At 43.2% G+C, this 18,862-nt stretch overlaps 1 protein-coding gene across 1 annotated transcript; it reads right to left on the bottom strand.

The window, feature by feature from the left end:
* Positions 1-6,486: 6,486 nt before the first annotated feature.
* LOC112830841 (large ribosomal subunit protein eL32) lies at positions 6,487-6,948 on the bottom strand. The gene has a single exon (XM_025881004.2). The coding sequence runs from the start codon at positions 6,902-6,904 to the stop codon at positions 6,497-6,499; it is 408 nt and encodes a 135-aa protein (XP_025736789.1). The 5' UTR covers positions 6,905-6,948; the 3' UTR covers positions 6,487-6,496.
* Between the last annotated feature and the right edge of the window lie 11,914 nt (positions 6,949-18,862).

Below are 18,862 nucleotides of genomic sequence, written 5' to 3'. Positions count from 1 at the left end.
GTGCTCCGCGGCTCTATCACTTGCCAGAAGCGGCCGATGGAGGCCACTCCCCCGCCGTCTATCCTCCCGAATATCGCCTCGGATTCACTTCTCCGCACGCCCTACCTTCCAGTAAGTGGTGGCTTCTCTGTTCAGAGAGTTGTTGCTACTCTCCTGTTCGATCTCCTGTTGAGTTCGTAGGTGTTCAGAATGGTTTGATCCCTATTCAGCTGAATTCCTGAGACCAGACAAAATCTAGGTCTCCTACTCCTCCGCCATCTTGCTCTGCCCCCTGTGTTCCTTTCTGATCTATGCTGCTTTTAGGCTCTCTCTTTGCTTAGAGGACCCTTTTCAATATTTCTTGGAGGGGTGGTTTCATGTGTGTAAATTCCTTTAGTTTTTGTTTGTCCTGGAAGCTTTTTATCTCTCCTTCAATTTTCAATGAGAGCCTAGCTGGGTATAGTATTCTTGGCTGCATATTTTTCTCGTTTAGTGCTCTGACGATATTATGCCAGTCCTTTCTGGTCTTCCAGGTCTCTGTGAATAGGTCTGTTGCCAATCTATTGTTTCTACCATTGTAGGTTACATGTCTCTTCTCCCGAGCTGCTTTCAGGATTTTCTCTTTGTCCCTGAGACTCGTAAGTTTTACTATTAGATTTCGGGGTGTTGACCTCTTTTTATTGATTTTGAGAGGGGTTCTCTGTGCCTCCTGGATTTTGATGCCTGTTTCCTTCCCCACGTTAGGGAAGTTCTCTACTATAATTTGCTCCAATATCCTTTCTGCCCCTCTCTCTCTTTCTTCTTCTTCTGGGATCCCAATTATTCTAATGTTGTTTCATCTTATCCCTTCGCTTATCTCTCGAATTCTGCCCTTGTGATCCTGTAGTTGTTTCTCTCTCTTTTTCTCAGCTTCTTTATTTTCCATCATTTGGTCTTCTATATCGCTGATTCTCTCTTCTGCCTCATTTATCCTAGCAGTTAGTGCCCCCATTTTCGATTGCACCTCATTAATAGCCTTTTTGATTTTGACTTGGTTAGATTTTAGTTCTTTTATTTCTCCAGAAAGGGTTTCTCTAACAACTTCTATGCTCTTTTGAAGCCCAGCTAATATCTTTAAAGTCATGATTCTGAACTCTAGGTCCGACATCGTACTAATGTCCGTATTGAGTAGGTCCCTGGCAGAGGGTACTACCTCTTGTTCTTCTTGCTGAGGTGATTTTTTTTTTGTCTTGTCATTTTGTCCAGAGGAGACTAGATGAATGAGAGAACAAAATGCTAACAGGTTAACAATGTCCCCAGCAAATATACTTTATACAAATCAGAAAGGACCTGAAACCAGGGTAAAAGCAGGGAAAGAAAGAAAAAAGAAAGAGAAAAAAAAAGAAAAAGATAAAAACAAACAAAAACAGAACAAAAGAAAACAAAAAAAAAAACAGAACATGATCAAATATGATCAGGCTAGTGCATAGATCAGTGCCACACACTAGATTTTGGGCATATTTTGGTCTGTTAGAAGAAAGTGCCTCCTAAAATTTTAAAGGAAGAAAGACATATATGTACAAAATAAGGGTTGATACAATGAAGGGATGGAAGATGACTGTAAAGATGAAAATTATACAAGATTTATAAAAGGAATTGATAAGAAGTTATTTGAAAAAAGAAAGAAAAAGATTTAAAAAGAAGGAAAGGAAAAAAAAAGGGAGAGAATGTGATCAGGCAGGAGAGTAGAACAAAGCCATACACTAGTGATTTAGGGTATATTTTGATATGTTAGAAGAAACTGTATCTCAAAATTTTAAAGAGAGAACAACTTATATATATATATGCCAAAAATAAGCATAACTACTATGAAGGGATAGAATATGACTCTAAAAATGAAAAATAAAAAAAATTTTTTTTTAAAGAGGGATTGAGCTCAGGTCGTGGTCCCAGGGTCCTGGGATCGAGCCCTGTGTCAGGCTCCCTGCTCAGTGGGGAGGCTGCTTCTCCCTCTCCCACTCCCTCTGGTTCCCTCTCTTGCTGTCTCTTTCTCTGTGTCAAATAAATAAAAATAAAATCTTAAAAAAAATAAAAAAGGGATTGATAAGATGTTGGTTGAAAAAGGGAAAAAGAAAAATTCAAAAAAAAAGTTAAAAAAATTAATTTTGAAAAACTAATGAATCATGGTAAAAAAGCCATCAATTCTATGTGCAGTATTCCCCTAGCCCTGGAGTTCTCCTGTTCTCCTTGATCGGTAAACTTGGTCTTGGCTTGCTGGCTGTCCGTGCTGATCTTCTGGGGGAGGGGCCTGTTGCCGTGGTTCCCAAAAGTCTTTGCCGGAGGCGGAATTGCCCCGCCCTTGCTGGTCTGGGCTACGCAATCTGCTGGGGTGTAGCTCTCAGGAGCTTTTGTCCCCTGCAAGCTCCCGGCACAGCTTTGGAGGACCAGAGTGAAAATGGTGGCCTCCCAATCTCCACCTGGAGGAGCTGAGAACTCGGGGCCCCACTCCTCAATGCGCCCCCAGGGAAAAGCAGTCACTCCCGTCTCCCCAGTCTCTGGCCGCACTCCGTGCTCACCCAGCCTGTGACCGAGCGTTTCTATCTCTGGCACCCGACCCCGTGTGGAGTCTCCAAACCCAGCAGATCCCTGCGGTGCGCTCCCGCGCCGCTCCTCCCGGAGGAGGAAGGGGAGTCTCCCCGGCTCTGCACCTTGTTGGGTCCCTGCTGGAGGAGCAGTGGCCCGACTGGGCCGTGGATCACAGTTTATGGCCACCCCGAGCTGAGAACCCGCGCCTTGGCTCTGTCTCTGTAGCCGGCTTCCCCGCTCCGACACCTGGGAGCTCTGCCACACTCAGGCACCCCTGGTCTTTCTGTGACCCCGAGGGTCCTGAGACCACACTGTCCCGCAAGGGTTCCACCCCCCGCTTAGCCACTGGAGTGACGTCCCTCAGCAGAGCCAACTTCTAAAAGTTCCGATTTTGTGCTCCGCGGCTCTATCACTTGCCAGAAGCGGCCGACGGAGGCCCCCTCCCCCGCTGTCTATCCTCCCAAGTATCGCCTCGGATTCACTTCTCCGCACGTCCTACCTTCCAGTAAGTGGTCGCTTTTCTGTTCAGAGAGTTGTTGCTATTCTTTTCTTCGATCTCCTGTTGAGTTCGTAGGAGTTCAGAATGGTTTGATCCCTATCCAGCTGAATTCCTGAGACCAGACGAAATCCATGTCTCCTACTCCTCTGCCATCTTCAGTGGTTTGGAAATTTTATCTCCTATTCAATTCCTCCACTGATTCTCTTTACTTTTTTTTTTTATGTCCCACTGATTTTTTAATTTTTATTTATTTATTTTTAAAGATTTTATTTATTTTTTTGACAGAGAGAGACACAGCAAGAGAGGGAACACAAGCAGGGGGAGTGGGAGAGGGAGAAGCAGGCTTCCCACTGAGCATGGAGCCCGATGTGGGGCTCAATGCCAGGATCCTGAGCCAAAGGCAGACGCTTAATGACTGTGCCACCCAGGAGCCCCGATTTTTTTATTTTTAAAAAATAAACCTTGTATTCAACTATCTTATACATACAGAAAAGTGTGCAGGAGCGCCTGGGTGGTTCAGTAGGTTAAACATCTGACTCAATTTTAGCTCAGGCCATGATCTCAGGGTCCTGGGATTGAGCCCCATGTCCGGCTCCATGCTCAAGGGACGTCTGCTTGAGCTTCTCTCCCTCTGCCCCTCTCTCTACTTACTCTCTCTCCCCAATAAATAAATAAATTTTCTAAAAAAGTGTGCACATAGGGTGCCTGGGTGGCTCAGTTGGTTAAGCGACTGCCTTCGGCTCAGGTCATGATCCTGGAGTCCCGGGATCGAGTCCCACATCGGGCTTCCTGCTCAGCAGGGAGTCTGCTTCTCCCTCTGACCCTCTTCCCTCTCGTGCTTTCTATTTCCCATTCTCTCTCTCTCTCAAATAAATAAATAAAATCTTTAAAAAAATAAAAAAGTGTGCAAATAAATTTTCACAAGTTGAATGCCTGTGTGTAACCAGAAGCCAGGTCAAGACATGAACAATGAACAACAACCTGAAGCTCCTCTCCAGAGATCCTTCCTAGTTACTATCCCTCTGCCTAGGAGAACTTCTGTTCTTACTTCTAACACCCGAGATTAGTTTTGCTGATTTGTGAACTCTGTGTAAATCCAATCATACTCTTGAATTTGGCTTCTTTTGCTAAACATACTGCTTGTGACATTTATCCACAGTGTTTCATGCAGCCATAATTTGTTCATCCTTAGTGCTGCGCACCATAGAGCACAGAGTAATTTCACTATACAAGTGTCTGCAGTTTAGCTACCCAGTTTACTGTTGACTGTTTACCATCCTTTTGAGTTGCTTTTTGCCGTTATAAATAATGATGCCATGAACCTGGCTGAACCTGTCTTAGAGTGAATACATGACGCATTTCAACTTGGGGACTGTGCCTCACAGTAGAATTGCAAGTGTCACAGAGTCTGTGTACGTTCAGCTTTAGCAGACTTCTAGTAGGTTTCGTAGAGCTGTTTTACCATCAGTTTTCCAGAATGGGTGTGCCACTGTATACTCTTCACACTCCTCAGTTAGCATAGGAAAGTTTCAGTTGTCCCACATCCTTGCCAGAACTTTATTTCCATCTTTTTCCATTTTAGTCACTGTGGTGAGGGTGTAACAATATCACATTAGAGTTTGAATTTGCATTGCCTCGATGACTATGAACTTGATGACTATGAACTTGAGTACTTTTTCATGTTCGCTAGTCATTTAGATATCCTCTTGTGTGATGTCGTTGCTAGGTTTTCTATTGTGTTATCTGCCTCTTTGCTTATGGCTTTATAGGAATTCTTTATATCTTCTAGATATGAGTTACATGTGGATATATGTACGGTAAGTATACCCTTCCAGTTTTGTGTCTTTTGATGAACAGAATACTCCACTTTAACGTAGTACAATTTATAACTCCTCCTTTATGGTTAGCTCTTTTTTGCGTTCATTTTATTAACTCTTCACTTACTTAACTTGAAAAAGATACTTTATTTTTAAATTTTTAATACACATATTTTATTCATATTTTTCTGGGAATGTTAACAGAGCAAGAATACCTTTACTTCCTTTCTCTTCCTCTTCCTGGGCTCCTTCCATGTTGAGATGTCCTGTCAACTTAGATTTAGATTGTAACTGTCTCTCTCTTTTTCTATTTTATGGTAGCTATTATTCTATTTTATTTCATTTTCATTTGTTTTCTTTTTAATTATATTATCCTATTTTATTATGTTTCTATTTTGTTTTTTCTTTTCTTTTTTTTTTTAAAGATTTTATTTATTTATTTGACAGAGAGAGACACAGCAAGAGAGGGAACACAAGCAGGGGGAGTGGGAGAGGGAGAAGCAGGCTTCCCGCCTAGCAGGGAGCCCGATGTGGGGCTCGATCCCAGGACCCTGGGATCATGACCTGAGCCGAAGGCAGATGCTTAACGACTGAGCCACCCAGGTGCCCCATTATTTTGTTTTTTCTTTTCTTATTTTCTATTTTTATTGCTTTCTTTTTCTATTTTATTTTCTATTTATACACAAATTAAATCTTAGAGTTCATCTTATTTTTATATATGTATTTTTTTGCATCTATTTATATCTTTACACTGATGTGACTACTTGCCCCAACACATTTCCAGTACTCCAGAAGGCTCCTATATATAGCCCATTCCACTAAGATCTATAGTGGTTTATTACACATCAGGGGATAGCTGATACAGCTCCCTCATACATACTAATTTACTCCAAGAATTGACATAGTTTTCTTCCTTAACATTTCAAAGCAGATAGTGTATTAACCAAGATAGGTTAGATTATGCTGAGTTAACAAACCCCCTGTCCCAAAATCTGAGTTTACATTAAAAGCACTTATTTCTTCTCATGCTACATTTTCTGTTCATCTTAGTCACTCAGAACACAGGCTAAGGGAAATTTTGTTCCAATGTGAGTTTCTACATGTTTGGGTTTTATCAGGGAGCACCCCACTTTCAGTACCAATTTTTGGGTTAGTCACATTAGGCTAGGTTAATTTCCTTCCCTTGATTTCTGCCTCCCTTCTTCTGTTTGGTATTTCAGATACTGGGGGGTTCTAGTTTTGCGTCAAAACCTTAGGGTCTCTGAGGCCAAGTTTCTCTTGTGTTGAAAATGGATATCCTGATGTCCATTGTCAATGTAGGTTCATCAACTATAACAATAGAGCACTCTGGTGGGGTAGCAGGGGTGTTGATTATGGGGAGGCTGTGCATGTGCTGGGGCAGGTGGTTTATGGGGAATTTCTATGCTTTCCTCTTAATTTTGCTGGGAACCTAAAACTGTCTAAAAAATAAATCTTCAAATAATAAAGAAAATGGATATACTGTTGTTACCCATCTTATTAGGGTGGCTGTGAGAATGACATGATTATGGGTGTATGGAAGGAGATCATAGTGTTTTTTTTTTTTTTTAGGTTTTATGGTTTTATTAACACAAATATGATGTGCACAACAAGCTGTCTATTCATTTTCTTCGCTGCGCAGCCTGGCGTTGGGATTGGTGACTCTGATTGCCAGTTGGGCTGCTCTTTCCACAATAGCTTTGCGGTTCTTGGAGGAGACATTGTGAGCAATCTCTGCACAGTAAGATTTGTTGCACATCAGCAGCACTTCAAGCTCCTTAACGTTGTGGACTAGGAACTTCCGGAAGCCACTGGGCAACATGTGCTTTGTTTTCTTGTTGCTCCCGTAACCAATGTTGGGCATCAAGATCTGGCCCTTGAATCTTCTGCGCACCCTATTGTCAATGCCTCTGGGTTTCCGCCAGTTGCGCTTAATTTTGACATAGCGGTCTGACTGGTGCCGGATGAACTTCTTGGTCCTCTTTTTAACGATCTTGGGCTTCACCAGAGGTCTGAGGGCAGCCATGATGCCCAGTAACAGATGGCGGCCACCTCCACAGGCAGCGCCGAGAGAAACGAGATCATAGTGTTTTTAAGACATCTGCAAATTCTCTAATTCCCGTGCCATGAAGACATGTAGTGTATGTCCCTCCCCCTCAAACTTGGACAGGCTTTGTGATTACCTGGATGAACAGACTGTGGCAAGATGACACCTGAAGGCTTCTGAGTCTATTATGGAAAGGCTGCACAGCTTCCTTCTCTTGGGGTGCCTACTCTGTGAGTCTTCAGCTGCCAAGTTAGATGTCTAGCTGATGCAAAGGCACCATTTGGAGAGATCTGGGAGAGGGAGATAGAAAGATAGGAAGATAGATAGATAGATAGATAGAGAAAGATATCTGAGCTCTAGTTGGTCCAGTCCCCAACTTTTGAATCTTCTAGCCCAGTACCATATAAGTGAAGAAGCCTTCAAGATGATCAAAGCCCTAATCACTGTCTGTCTGCACCTGTATGTGAGAGCCCAATTATGAACCACCTAACAGCCCTGTCAACCCTCAGAACCTTGAGAAATAATAATATTAAATTATGGTTGTTTTATACCAGCATTTTTGTTATACAGGATAACCAGAGCAGAATAATACCACCTAAGGTGTTATTCTAAGTATTTCTAGATGTACTTAACTCATTTAATCCTCACAGCTCAGTGATGCCTCCCACTTTACATACTGGACAGTTGATGTATAGAGAAGTTAAATGCATCAGGTGGCTTTTCTCAAATAACCCCAAATCTAGTAGTATAAAATCATGACTCTGCTGATCTGGGCCTGGCTCACCTGATCTTTACTGGCATCATTCACGTATCTGAAATTCGCTGTTGGCTCAGTGATGGCTGGGGAGTCTATCATGGCCTCGCTGATGCTTCTGGCATCCAGTCATTGTCATCGGGGGACACTGGAGAGACAGAGCCATGTGATCTCTCATTATCTAGCAGGCTCGTCTGGACTTGTGCACACGGTGATGGCAGCATTCTGGGAGAATGAGTAAAGCCTTCAAGGGCTCCCGAGGCCTGATCTCAAGATCGGTCCAGTGTCATCTCCACTGTATTTTGTTCATTAGATCAGGTCACAAGGCCAGCCCAGAGTCAAGGTGTGAGGAAAAGAAAATCTTCCTCTTGATGACAAATCGTATTGCAGAGGGTGAGCTACAAGAGGGGGGTTCTTGGGCCACTCTGCAACAACACACCCTACGACAGAACTTGCCCACTGGATCTGAACCCAGGCAGTAGGCCTCCCGAGGGCATACCACTCCCTACTACATTACACTGAGTAAAGGAGAGCTATTAGCTCTTGGTGAAAGCCATCTTAAAAGGCTTCTCCTATATCACATCAGGAACCCAAGGCTTTCATACTGTGCTGGAGCAGATGGTTTGAATCTTTGCTTGACCATTTAGCAGCTATTTGTTGTGGGGTAAATTACCCAAACTCCTTGAATCTCAATTTCCTCATATGAAAAAATGATAGTTTTTGTAAGATTAAATAAGATCAGAAGGTACTGTCAGTTCTGCTGTAACGCAACATAGGCCTTTCTAAAAATCACCGTACTGTGCAAAATTGCACAATAAAAACCACAGGGCTCATGGAAAAAGTGAGGTCTGAGACATAACACTAAGCCATCGGTGACACACATTAAAACAAAGAATAAGACCTAATGAAAATGGCAATGCAAGTTTACATGATTAATGGTTACCATACGAAAACTACAGTAAATATGGCTTTATATTTGAAAAAGAACCTAGGATTTGTTTGTGAAACTGAGTGTTGGCAGGGTTACACCTTGTGAGTTACTATGGAGGGGTGGATGGGGGTGGGGGGTTCTGAATTTGGATGACATATGGTGACATTGGACATGGATGAGCTGCCTCCTGACAGGTGGGGAACTGAGACAGTTGGTAGGCACCTGAAGTATGTGTGCGTACGCTGGGTGGGCGTTCCTAAGTGGTTTCAGCTGAGTGAAATTTTTTGTTTTCACCTAGTATTTCTTCCAGACAAAACTGTGCTATCATAAACAAGCGAAATTCATGGTATTTTCAAATGGTTCCCTAGTATATCAATCATTTTGGAACAAGTTTGGGTTTTCAAAACATGCATTTGAACGGAATTGACTGTAGAGTTGTTAGCATACATCTAATATTTATAACCTCTCGATAATTATTAGCTCATCACTGTTAGCAATGAAGACTCGCAGAATGTCAAAAAAGAGACATAACCTATTCAGCCGCATGAACGTATGTGAGGGGAGGACGTGTGGGTGTCCAGCAAGGAATCTAGAAAAACAAAGGCCAGTGAGCAAGAACTGTCAATGGGTTTGCAGCATTGGCCAGAGAATCCAAGTGTCCTTCAAGCTTCCTGGGCAGGTGAATCTCAACGTCAGGTCTCGTGACATCAGTCATTAAGGTCAACTTCCTCCTCCGGCTCCCAGTCCACGCTCACCCAGCCAACTTGTGACTCTGATGTACCCTCTTGTGCCGTTAGGAGGCTGCATTCTCCCGCTGACATAAACATTCTGAACTGCTTGGCAGTTGCATTTCTTAGTGTAAATTGCTAAAGTGGCACTCGGGTTTCCTACATCAGTCTCTTGTAAATTCCAGGGATTAATCAAGTACAAGCACACTGACACATTCCATTTTCTGGATCTGCAAAGCCGAGGAGCAAATGCTGGGATGCCATGACCCCGCAAAGTGACGGCGTCCTGCCAGGCTTGGCAGCTGCCTCCCAAAAGACACAGTTACCCATTCTCTGACTGTAGGAGTGCCGCCGTGGACCTGCCCCCCCATCCGGACACATGTGTGTGGAAGCAGATATAAAGTAGGCTCTCCTGAAGGTTCTCTTACGGTAGCATCAGTTTCTTTGTTCACTAGTGATTAGCTTCAGTCGCTGGGCTCTGAGCCTCAAGGCACAGCATCTTCACTTACAAGACTTGGATTTGGGGTAGCTGACTTTGAATGGATTTGCACCTGCGAATACTGATTTTTCTCTTTCTTCAGGGGGTAAATTACCTTAGAAAGAAAAGGAGTATGACATTCAGCTGTCTACTCTATTCCCTATTCACTTGGAACCAAACCTGAGCTAACAAAAACACACATGATTAGTGTTATCAAAGAGAAGTTAGAGCGAAAGAGACTCTTTTCTTATTTTGCTTCATTGCAATACTGACAGACATCTAACTCCATGATTGGGTCTGAAATGCACCACTTGTGAAGATGCCAGGTTTCTAATCTTGTCTCTTACCAACTGAGAGAATTTGTAGGCTTTACCTATGGATGAACACATACTACTACAAATAAACCAAAGATGTAAGCGGACATTTGCTGTCATTTGAAGGCAAAAATAATTGGCCAATTAGGTAAATTGCAACCATGACCATTATCTGGAATCTTTCAAAACTTGTAAAGTTCAGTGCTATCAGTATCTGTCATCTCATAAGAATACCTTAGTATTTAAGCTAATTCAGTTGTGGTTTGCATATTTATAGGACAAAACATCAATTCTCTACGGTTGCATGCATTGTCACTCTCTTTAGGTATTCGCTCAAAAGCTCAATTATTTGTTCAACAAACATTTATTAAATACAGTAATGAATTCCAGGCCCCACATTATGTGCTAAGGATATAACAACTGCGTGATCCTTGGCCTGTAAGAGCTTAAAGTCTGGTTGAGGCAAAATACAAATAAATGAATACTTATTATACACTTCATTAATTCATGTATTCAACAAATCTTTATTGAGCACCTAGGTGCTAGGAGTTATTCTAAACATGGGAAATGCAACAATGAATCTGGGGGCCAAAGTCCTCGCTTTGGAAACTTGTAGGAAACTGTGAATGATAAGTATAAGTAAACAAATAAAACAATCTTGGGTGGCCATAAGTGCTATGAACAAAATAAAATAAAGCAGGGTGAATTAATACGGAGTGAGTAGGGAGGGTACTATTTTAGCCATGACTATTAAGAACAGCTTCTCTGGGAGGGTGACATCTGTGCTGACATCTGAATATCAGGGAGTGGCCAGCTGTGAGGATCTGGAAGAGGCAGTTTCCATACAGGAGGGCAGCAATTTCAAAAATCCTGCGAGAACAAGTTTGGCATATTTGGGGGCAACCCTAAGTGAGCCAGTGTGGCTGCAGCAGGACTGGGTAGGGCATGGGGTCAAAGATGGAGGCAGGAACCTCAAGACCCCGGTAAAGCATTGCAATTTGATCCTAAATTGACAGGAGTTCCTGGTGGTTGTTGAATGTTGAAATAGCCTGATGTGTGTTTTTAAAGATTATTCCGGCAGTTTGCGCAGGGGTTAGATGGAAGCGGGTGGACAAGGGGGCATCTGCTGTAATCCAGTGGGGACACGGTTATGGCAAAGCACAATATCTGCAGTGATTAGCTTACAATGGGACTGGCGCTATAAAAGCTGCATAGGAAAGAGGCACGAAAGCACAGATGCAAGTGGGAGTAATTCTGCTTTGAAAGGTTGGGAGTTCATCAGGAGGGGCATGTGGGACATCACATGTGAGACTGGAGCCATGACTGGCAAACTTCCATAAAGGGTCAGAGGGTAAACATTTTAGGCTTTAAGAGCTCTCTGGTTACCTGTTGCCACTAGTCAACGCTGTTGTTATAGCTCAAAAGCAGCCAGAGGCGATGCACAAATGCATGGGTGCAGCTGTGTTCCCATAGAACCTTATTTACGAAAACAGGCAGCCAGTGGATGTGGCCTGCAGGCTGTGCTTGGGCCACCCCTGGTCTAGGGTTATTGTCTCTAGCACTGATGAGTTTCTTCTTTTCCTCCCTCATGTCTCCTGGCATTTCTCTTCATCCTTCCTCTTCTGGTTTTACGTTAACTTTGAGAACTCAGACATTTTTCCTATGTTATTGAAATAACTTAGTGTCATCAACTGTGATATCTCCCTCCCCCCGCCTCAAATCCACTCAGATGATCAGTCTGATGGCCTGTTATAGATATATGGTCTGAAACTTGCCCAAGACTCACAGCAGCTTCTTGGTGAAAAGCCCACAACGGTCTTCATTTCTTACTCGCTACTCTATCTTCCAAGTTGGTTTCTGGCACGGAAAATGATGGATTACAATGATATTGGAGTCATATTTTATTAGTCATTGTCTCCAGCTCCTGGACGCGATCAAACAGCAAGTTCTAGTGACTCTTCCTCATAACATTTTCTATCCACCCTCTACATCGGTCAGGATCCAACCAGGAACCAATCCACTGAATTTAAAAGTGAACAGAGTGACTTGGTATCACCCGTGATGAGGCTAAAAGGCTACACAGGGAGCAGTAAGCTCTCTCAGAGATGAGCAACAGTGAGAAGCCACTGCCAACCCCCAGCAGGAGCGGGGTGGGGGCGAAGGAAGGAGCCGGCCTACAGCAGCCCAGGGGCTGGAGTCACCAGTTGGCAAGTAGAGCCCACAGCAGGCCTCCTTGGCAGGAGCTGAAGCCATAAGAAGGGAGATGACCATTGCTGAGACAATGCTCAGGACAGTGAAGTAGAGGAAAAAATAACTAGAGTTCTTTCTTTCTCCTGCTCCACAATCACCTGCTTGTTCTTCCATTGGCCAAACTGACACAGTAACCAGCTGACACAAGGGCCTGTGAAACACTGGTACAGAGTGGAGGAAGGGGTCAGGTAGGCCCACTGCCCTGCTCCTGTCTGACCCTGAGAGCCCCGCACCAAGGCCCCTTTCTTCAAGCTGTGCTCTTCCACATGATCCAGTCTTGTCAAACCCACAGCCAACTTTCATGGCTGAACTCAAGTCACACCTCTTTCTTGAAAGGTTTTGGATCACTCCCAAACTCCCCAGTAGACTATTTCTTTTGAAACCCTGCACCAAGTATTGTTTCCGATAAGCCCTGGGTACTTGATCATATATTTCTTTATATTGGATCTAAACAGTTCTTCCAAGTAGACTATAGTTTTCTCAAGTGCAAGGACCATACATTTTATTTCTCTGTATTGTCTATGGGCCCACCGCATAGTTGGGTACAAGCACGTGCCAAACAAATGCTCATTGACTGATTAGATTTAAAAATGACAGACCCCTAAAGGTAAGGAAACTCCCTTGCCTAATTTACAGCCTCTTGACTAGTCACAAAGAGACTCCTGAAATCAGAAAGAGAACTTGGCAGGAATACAGGTTTGCAGAGATATCAAAGTGTGGAGGAGACTGAAAATTCTTTCCAAGAAGGAAAGTTGAGTGGAAAATGCACATATATGGGCACGCGCGCACGCACGCACACACACACACACGCACACGCACACGCACGCACATACACATGCATAGCCAAGGGCAAACATCAGGTGGGCAGAGAGAATGGCAGGTCCTAGGATCAGAGGGTTCTCTGGTTATAGACAGAGTGAAATGTGCTGATTACACACAGAACAACAAAAATATGCAATAGTTGGTCTTACACATGTGTTTTTAGAAGTGCTTAGAGGGACAGCTACCAGAGAGGTCTCCTGCACACTCTCTGAGGGACCCACTACCTAGATGCCATGTTTGTCGGAAGGAAGCCTGCTTCACAGTCAGCTTCCCCAGGCCCAGACTGCCCATCTGTGATGTGAGTTGTTTGGAGGAAGAGAGTTTGGAATTTGCCCAACCAAGCACCAGGCACAGACTGCCTCAGAGCCAGAGGTGACCCAAACTTCCTTGCCATTCACAGCCGAATGCACAGCCTCAGCCGAGCTCTTCCTGGATGGCCTGGGATATCCTCCTTCGGTGAGTCAGCATTCACACTTTGTAACTTTGTGTAAACATTCTCCTGACACATCCGGGAGAGGTAACAGGGAGGTATAGCACATGTTACCCAGGCATCTTCACTGCCCGGCGTCCATCGACAGCCCTTCCACAAGTCACATGGGTACCCCCTGTAGACAGACCAGAAGCAAGTTTTCACTGGTTTCTTCCAGTGACCGACGTCCCACACAACTAGGCTCCAGCCTTCCAGCTCTCCAGCCCCAGGGGTGATGGCATATAAGACGTAACTATGTCAGTAAGATCTCAATGGCTGTGCTGGGGCAACTCCCTCTGAGAGATGCACCTACCCCTCGAGAAACAAAGTCACAGTTATCCTTCCAAGACACAAAGAATAAGAGGCTAGTGATCTGGAGGAGGGCATCAGTGACTCCCGGTGACACTGGGAACATGAAAGAAGCAGCAGCAGTTTGGTTTATATGCTGAGATATCACTGCCTCCTTCAGCCTGCTGATCATGGGACATCTGAAGGGAGACTGCCTGTATCTAGGACCCACAACTTCTGAGACCTGTGAAACCTTTGGATTGTGTACATAAGTTCTTTGGAGGATTCTCAGAAATACTTGGAGAAGGCTAACCTTCCTCTCTAGGTAAGAGTATTTTCAACTAAGGAGAAATGGGGAGTCTTCCAAGTAGGAGTCTCATGGGATTGATATTACTATAGTTGCACGCTCAGTTGGCTGGTGGTGTCTAGAACACCTGGGCTCCATGAGGAGTTTCCTAACAGTGAGAAAGGACTCCACATCGGATGGTTTCCAGTGAAAGTGAGTTCTTGAGTGACTCAAGCTTGGACACGTGTCGTGAGCAGGGATTAATGAGGGGGTCTGGGTTTCCTTTTCCAGGGGGATCCCAGGACCCTCGAAGTCCCTTCTGATTCATCAAAATCAAAATCAAAGTCCCTTCTAATTCTCAAAATCAAAATCTCATCTAAATTCTGTGGAATATTCTTATTGGATAACCTTGCAGAGTTCTCTTATCTATCCCTTGGACGTTACTGTGTTGTCATGAGGCTGCATGTCTTTTGCACTTCAGCCAGAAGTTCTTATTTGCCTAGTCAAGAATGTGGGGGAACACAAGAACAGAGTGGCAAAAGAAAGGAAACCCGAGAGGCAGGTTGGGAAAAACAAATCTTCTGTAGGCTTATAGATCTTACAGGCATTTAGTTCGCAGTTGCTTTTAGGATCCTGGATGGCTGCCTAAAATCCGTACAGCACTATGCAAAGAACTTCAAGTGCAAAGTTACGCTCTCCACCGTTCCCACTTGCCCGTATGGCTGCAACAGATTTACACAACTGACGAGATATTTTTACAGATTTTTCTCAGTAGGGTAGCACATCGATCATTCGGAGATTTATAGAGGAAAATGGTCAGTCACTCGATGCTTCTACCCTGGCAAGCTGACCCCACCGCTAACCTAGTCCAAATAACTTGGCAGCACACAGAGTGTCAACAGTTCATGATCTGATGGATCACTTTAGATAAGGAAGAAACCAAATTACCCTTCAAATGAGTTGATAAAGTTGAAGTATGTGAACAAGCAGTTTTCTCCTTTGAAAAAGTTCCCTATCCTATTTGAATCATAAGATAGGAGACTGTTAGAAAGTTTAGTGATAATATAGTAAAATTAAGTTCCTTAGTAAAATGAAAGAATTGGGGCAATTTTATGGGTGTGATGACTTGCAGCTCTCTGGCTTTGCCCAGATGGCTGTGGGCTGGGATTGACATCCTACTTGGTGCCAGGGGAAAATGACATTTTGCAAAAACAAACATACCAACCAAACCAACAACCAATTCTAGATTAATGTGCCATTCGTGAGCTTCATTTTCTTTAAACTTGTTCTTGTAAGTTAATGGGTCAAGACAGAAGTCCACCACTAGAGCTATCATGTCCTTTAGTTTATTTAAATAGCTTCATGTGGAATGAGAACTTTAGCTACTGTTCTGTTGTGTGTGTGCAAAGGCTTTTGTTTGTAATATTAATTCTTCTACTGGATATTTTATAGTGTAGGTAACCTTTATCAGCTTTTATTTTCATAAAAATATCACTTTATGCTTCTTGTGTAAATATTAAAAACCTCGAGTTGTTACTGCATGAAATTTATTTCTCCTTGGCAAAGAAATCGGAAGAGCCAGTTGATTGCAGTTAACATATTAAATGTAAAAGTTATTATCACCTCCATTATATTAAACCCATTTTTGCCCTTTGCTTACACCTAAAATTTGTTTTATTCCATTTATTCAGAATCAAGGCTGAGACTCAAAACTGTGTTCCATCTGACCAATTCTCAGTAAAAAAATAAGAGAATTGGGGAAAAAAGGAGCAGAAAATACAAGCCAAAATGTTACAGTCTTCCCAAAATAGTTGTGGAATTGAGGTGTATTTAAAGTTTGGGTCTCTGTTTTCTAGATATTGCTTTAATTCTTTCATATTAAATGTTTTGACTTGGCCACTATAAATGCTTTCAATCAGTTGTTGTACAGTATTTTTAGCTTTCAACTTTAGTTTAAGAATGTATTATGCGTATAGAGAAACATATAACTATGGAAGTTACCTCTGTGTGCGCTTGTTAATTTGTTTTTTGGTTTAAGAAAGTATAGTTTACATAGTCTCTGAAATTTTTACTCAACAAATATATTCTGAGCATGTGCTATGTGATAAGCAAACTGCTAGATGTAAGTTATGCGGATATCATGGGGTCAAAATTTTACATACTTACATGTCTAAAAAAGAGGTGATATATATTTCACAGTATCTATTATATAAAATTGCATATACAATTTTAATCTGACAGATTTCCTTCCAAAGGGCTGGGAGTTGTGGGAAGAACAATCTTGACAATTCAATGTATATCCGTCTCGGCTAGGATTAATTTCCTCTTGTTTGTTCAATGTGTTTTGGATTCAAGGTTCATCTCCCTACCAGGCTGTGTTTGCCTTTCAGGTATTCATCCCAAATCCTCTCCTTCTCCAAGATGGAATGGGGAAGAATGGCAAGTCTTGCATATCCTCTGGAATTCAGAGGTAGCTGTTGGGTGTATGCGTCCTTGTGCTGCCCTGTAGTTCCTACTGACCTCTGATTGAGAAGTCCTTATCCACCGAGTGACCAGCTCTTACCTGATGTACATGGCTGGTGAAAGGTGTGTCCCATTCTCTTGACGTAGACATGGTGCCCTGGGAGCTAAGCCATCTCCCTGTACCAGTCATCAGGCGTGGCCCATCTGCCCTGAAGCTCTCATGCTGCCCCATCGTAGTGACCCCTCCCTGGGCACATTTATTGGACCAGAACCATCAGCTGCCTGTCTCCTGTGAGGCCACAGGTACTCCTGGTGCCCTTTCTACAGCCTCTTCCCTTCCCAAATACTGCCCCCCTCACCATACACCTACCACCACCAACCACCACCAGCAGCAGCATTTCAAAGTGTGGCTGCTTCCTCTGAGGTGGTTTTCTCTCAGGAAGACCGAGGAAGACAGAAAACTGAGTCTTAGACTGATTTGCCCAGGGTCGCATAGTTAAGAAGTGGGAAAAAACCAGTAGCCAAATCAGGCAGTTGACCTTAGAGCCTGAACTCTGAGCAGCTTGCCACCCCGTCTCAAGGTGACACCTCAGCCACAGTGATCACCATGCATCCAAACTGTCTTCAACAGTCCCGGCTTCAACTATTTAGTGCCTTTGGTCCGTGAAGATGCTCTAACTTGTCCAACTGTGTGTCCCATTTTACAGTTCTGAAGATCAGAAATTCAAAATGTGTCTCCCTGGGATAAAAGTCCAGGTATGGCAGGGCTGCGTTCCTTCTGAAGTCTCTAGGGAAGAACCTGTTTCCTCGCCTTTTCCAGCTTTTGGGACCTACCCACATTCCTCAGCTCATGACCATCTTCCATCTTGAAAGAAAAGCAATTACAACCTTCCAGACTTACTTCCCTTGTGACATCTTCTCTCTTTTTTTCAAGGCAGAGCAAAATGAATTCCAGGACTCACAGCCACCTCTTGGCTCAGCTTCTCCCTCTACCCTCAACATATCTGGGCCTGTCATATCATTTCCTCTCTCTCAGAGGGGTATGAGAAGGGGGAGGATTTGCATAAGGCTCCCCAGTCTCTAGAAACATAAAACTTTTCACTTGTTTTCTGTCAGGTGGAAGTCTCCTCATACTGCTTCACTGCTTGTTGACAGGGCGGCTCCTAGCAAAGCTTCCCTCCTGTGATATATAAAGATGAATTAGGTGAACTTTGAAAATCCTTTTTTTCTCTGGAGAAGATTTTGTCTTCAAAACTAATGTTGCACATTCCAAGTTTCACAGGTGAGTCAGCTTCCCCGGGGAGGCAGAACTCAATGTCCTCTCTCGAGGTGGGAGGCTACAACAAATACCACAGTTGTCTGCAGCTGGTGAGAAGAAAAAAGAGGCTCCGTGGGATCCTTGCTCTCCAAGCTGCCTCCATTCCAGCAAGGGCAGCTTGCCGTCCCCTCCCCAATGGGGGCCACTCTTGGGCTGCGGCCTGCTTACCCCTCCATGTCTACCCTTTCTTTTTCTTTTTTTTTTTAAGAGTTTCCTGCCTTTTTGGGGGCATTGCAGAAATATTTCTTAATCAATTAATACATAGTATATTCATTATTTATAACATTTTATAACATATAGTGCTATTTATTACAATAATATGCCCTCTAATGGTATTCTATCATATTATGTTTTTATTAAAATATAAAAATAAAACATGCAGTAAGGAAACAAGTGAATAATAGCAAGAGCACCAGCAGTTCTGTCTTTTTTTAAAAGGAATGTTATGGCTTCAGGTCTCACATTTAGGTCTTTAAATCATTTTGAGTTTATTTTTTAATTTCCTGTTTTTTAACTTTTTTATTGTTATGTTAATCACCATACATTACATCATTAGTTTTTGATGTAGTGTTCCCTGTTTCATTTCATATCCTACCTTCCCCATCACCTCTTGTTCTCTCTTCTACCCCCAGAAGGTAAATCAGTCTAGCACTATAGCTTATTGACATGCAACATCATGAGACTTTAGACTGCCAACCTATTCCCTTCTCTATGGCATCTGCCCACTTTTAGAAAAGGGGAAGAGAGAGCCACTTTTCCTACAACCAGAATCTTTGGGGATGGGGTAAGGAGTTCAGTGAAGGATGCACCTGTCTCCCTCAGTAGCTCATCTGTAT

The sequence above is a fragment of the Callorhinus ursinus genome, unplaced genomic scaffold (genome assembly GCF_003265705.2).
Source record: "Callorhinus ursinus isolate GAN/ISIS: 27379988/994484 unplaced genomic scaffold, GSC_fseal_2.0 scaffold20, whole genome shotgun sequence".
NCBI classification, from domain to species: domain Eukaryota; kingdom Metazoa; phylum Chordata; class Mammalia; order Carnivora; family Otariidae; genus Callorhinus; species Callorhinus ursinus.
The sequence above is the reverse complement of the archived record's forward strand: the minus strand, read 5'-3'. Positions and strand labels throughout refer to the sequence as shown.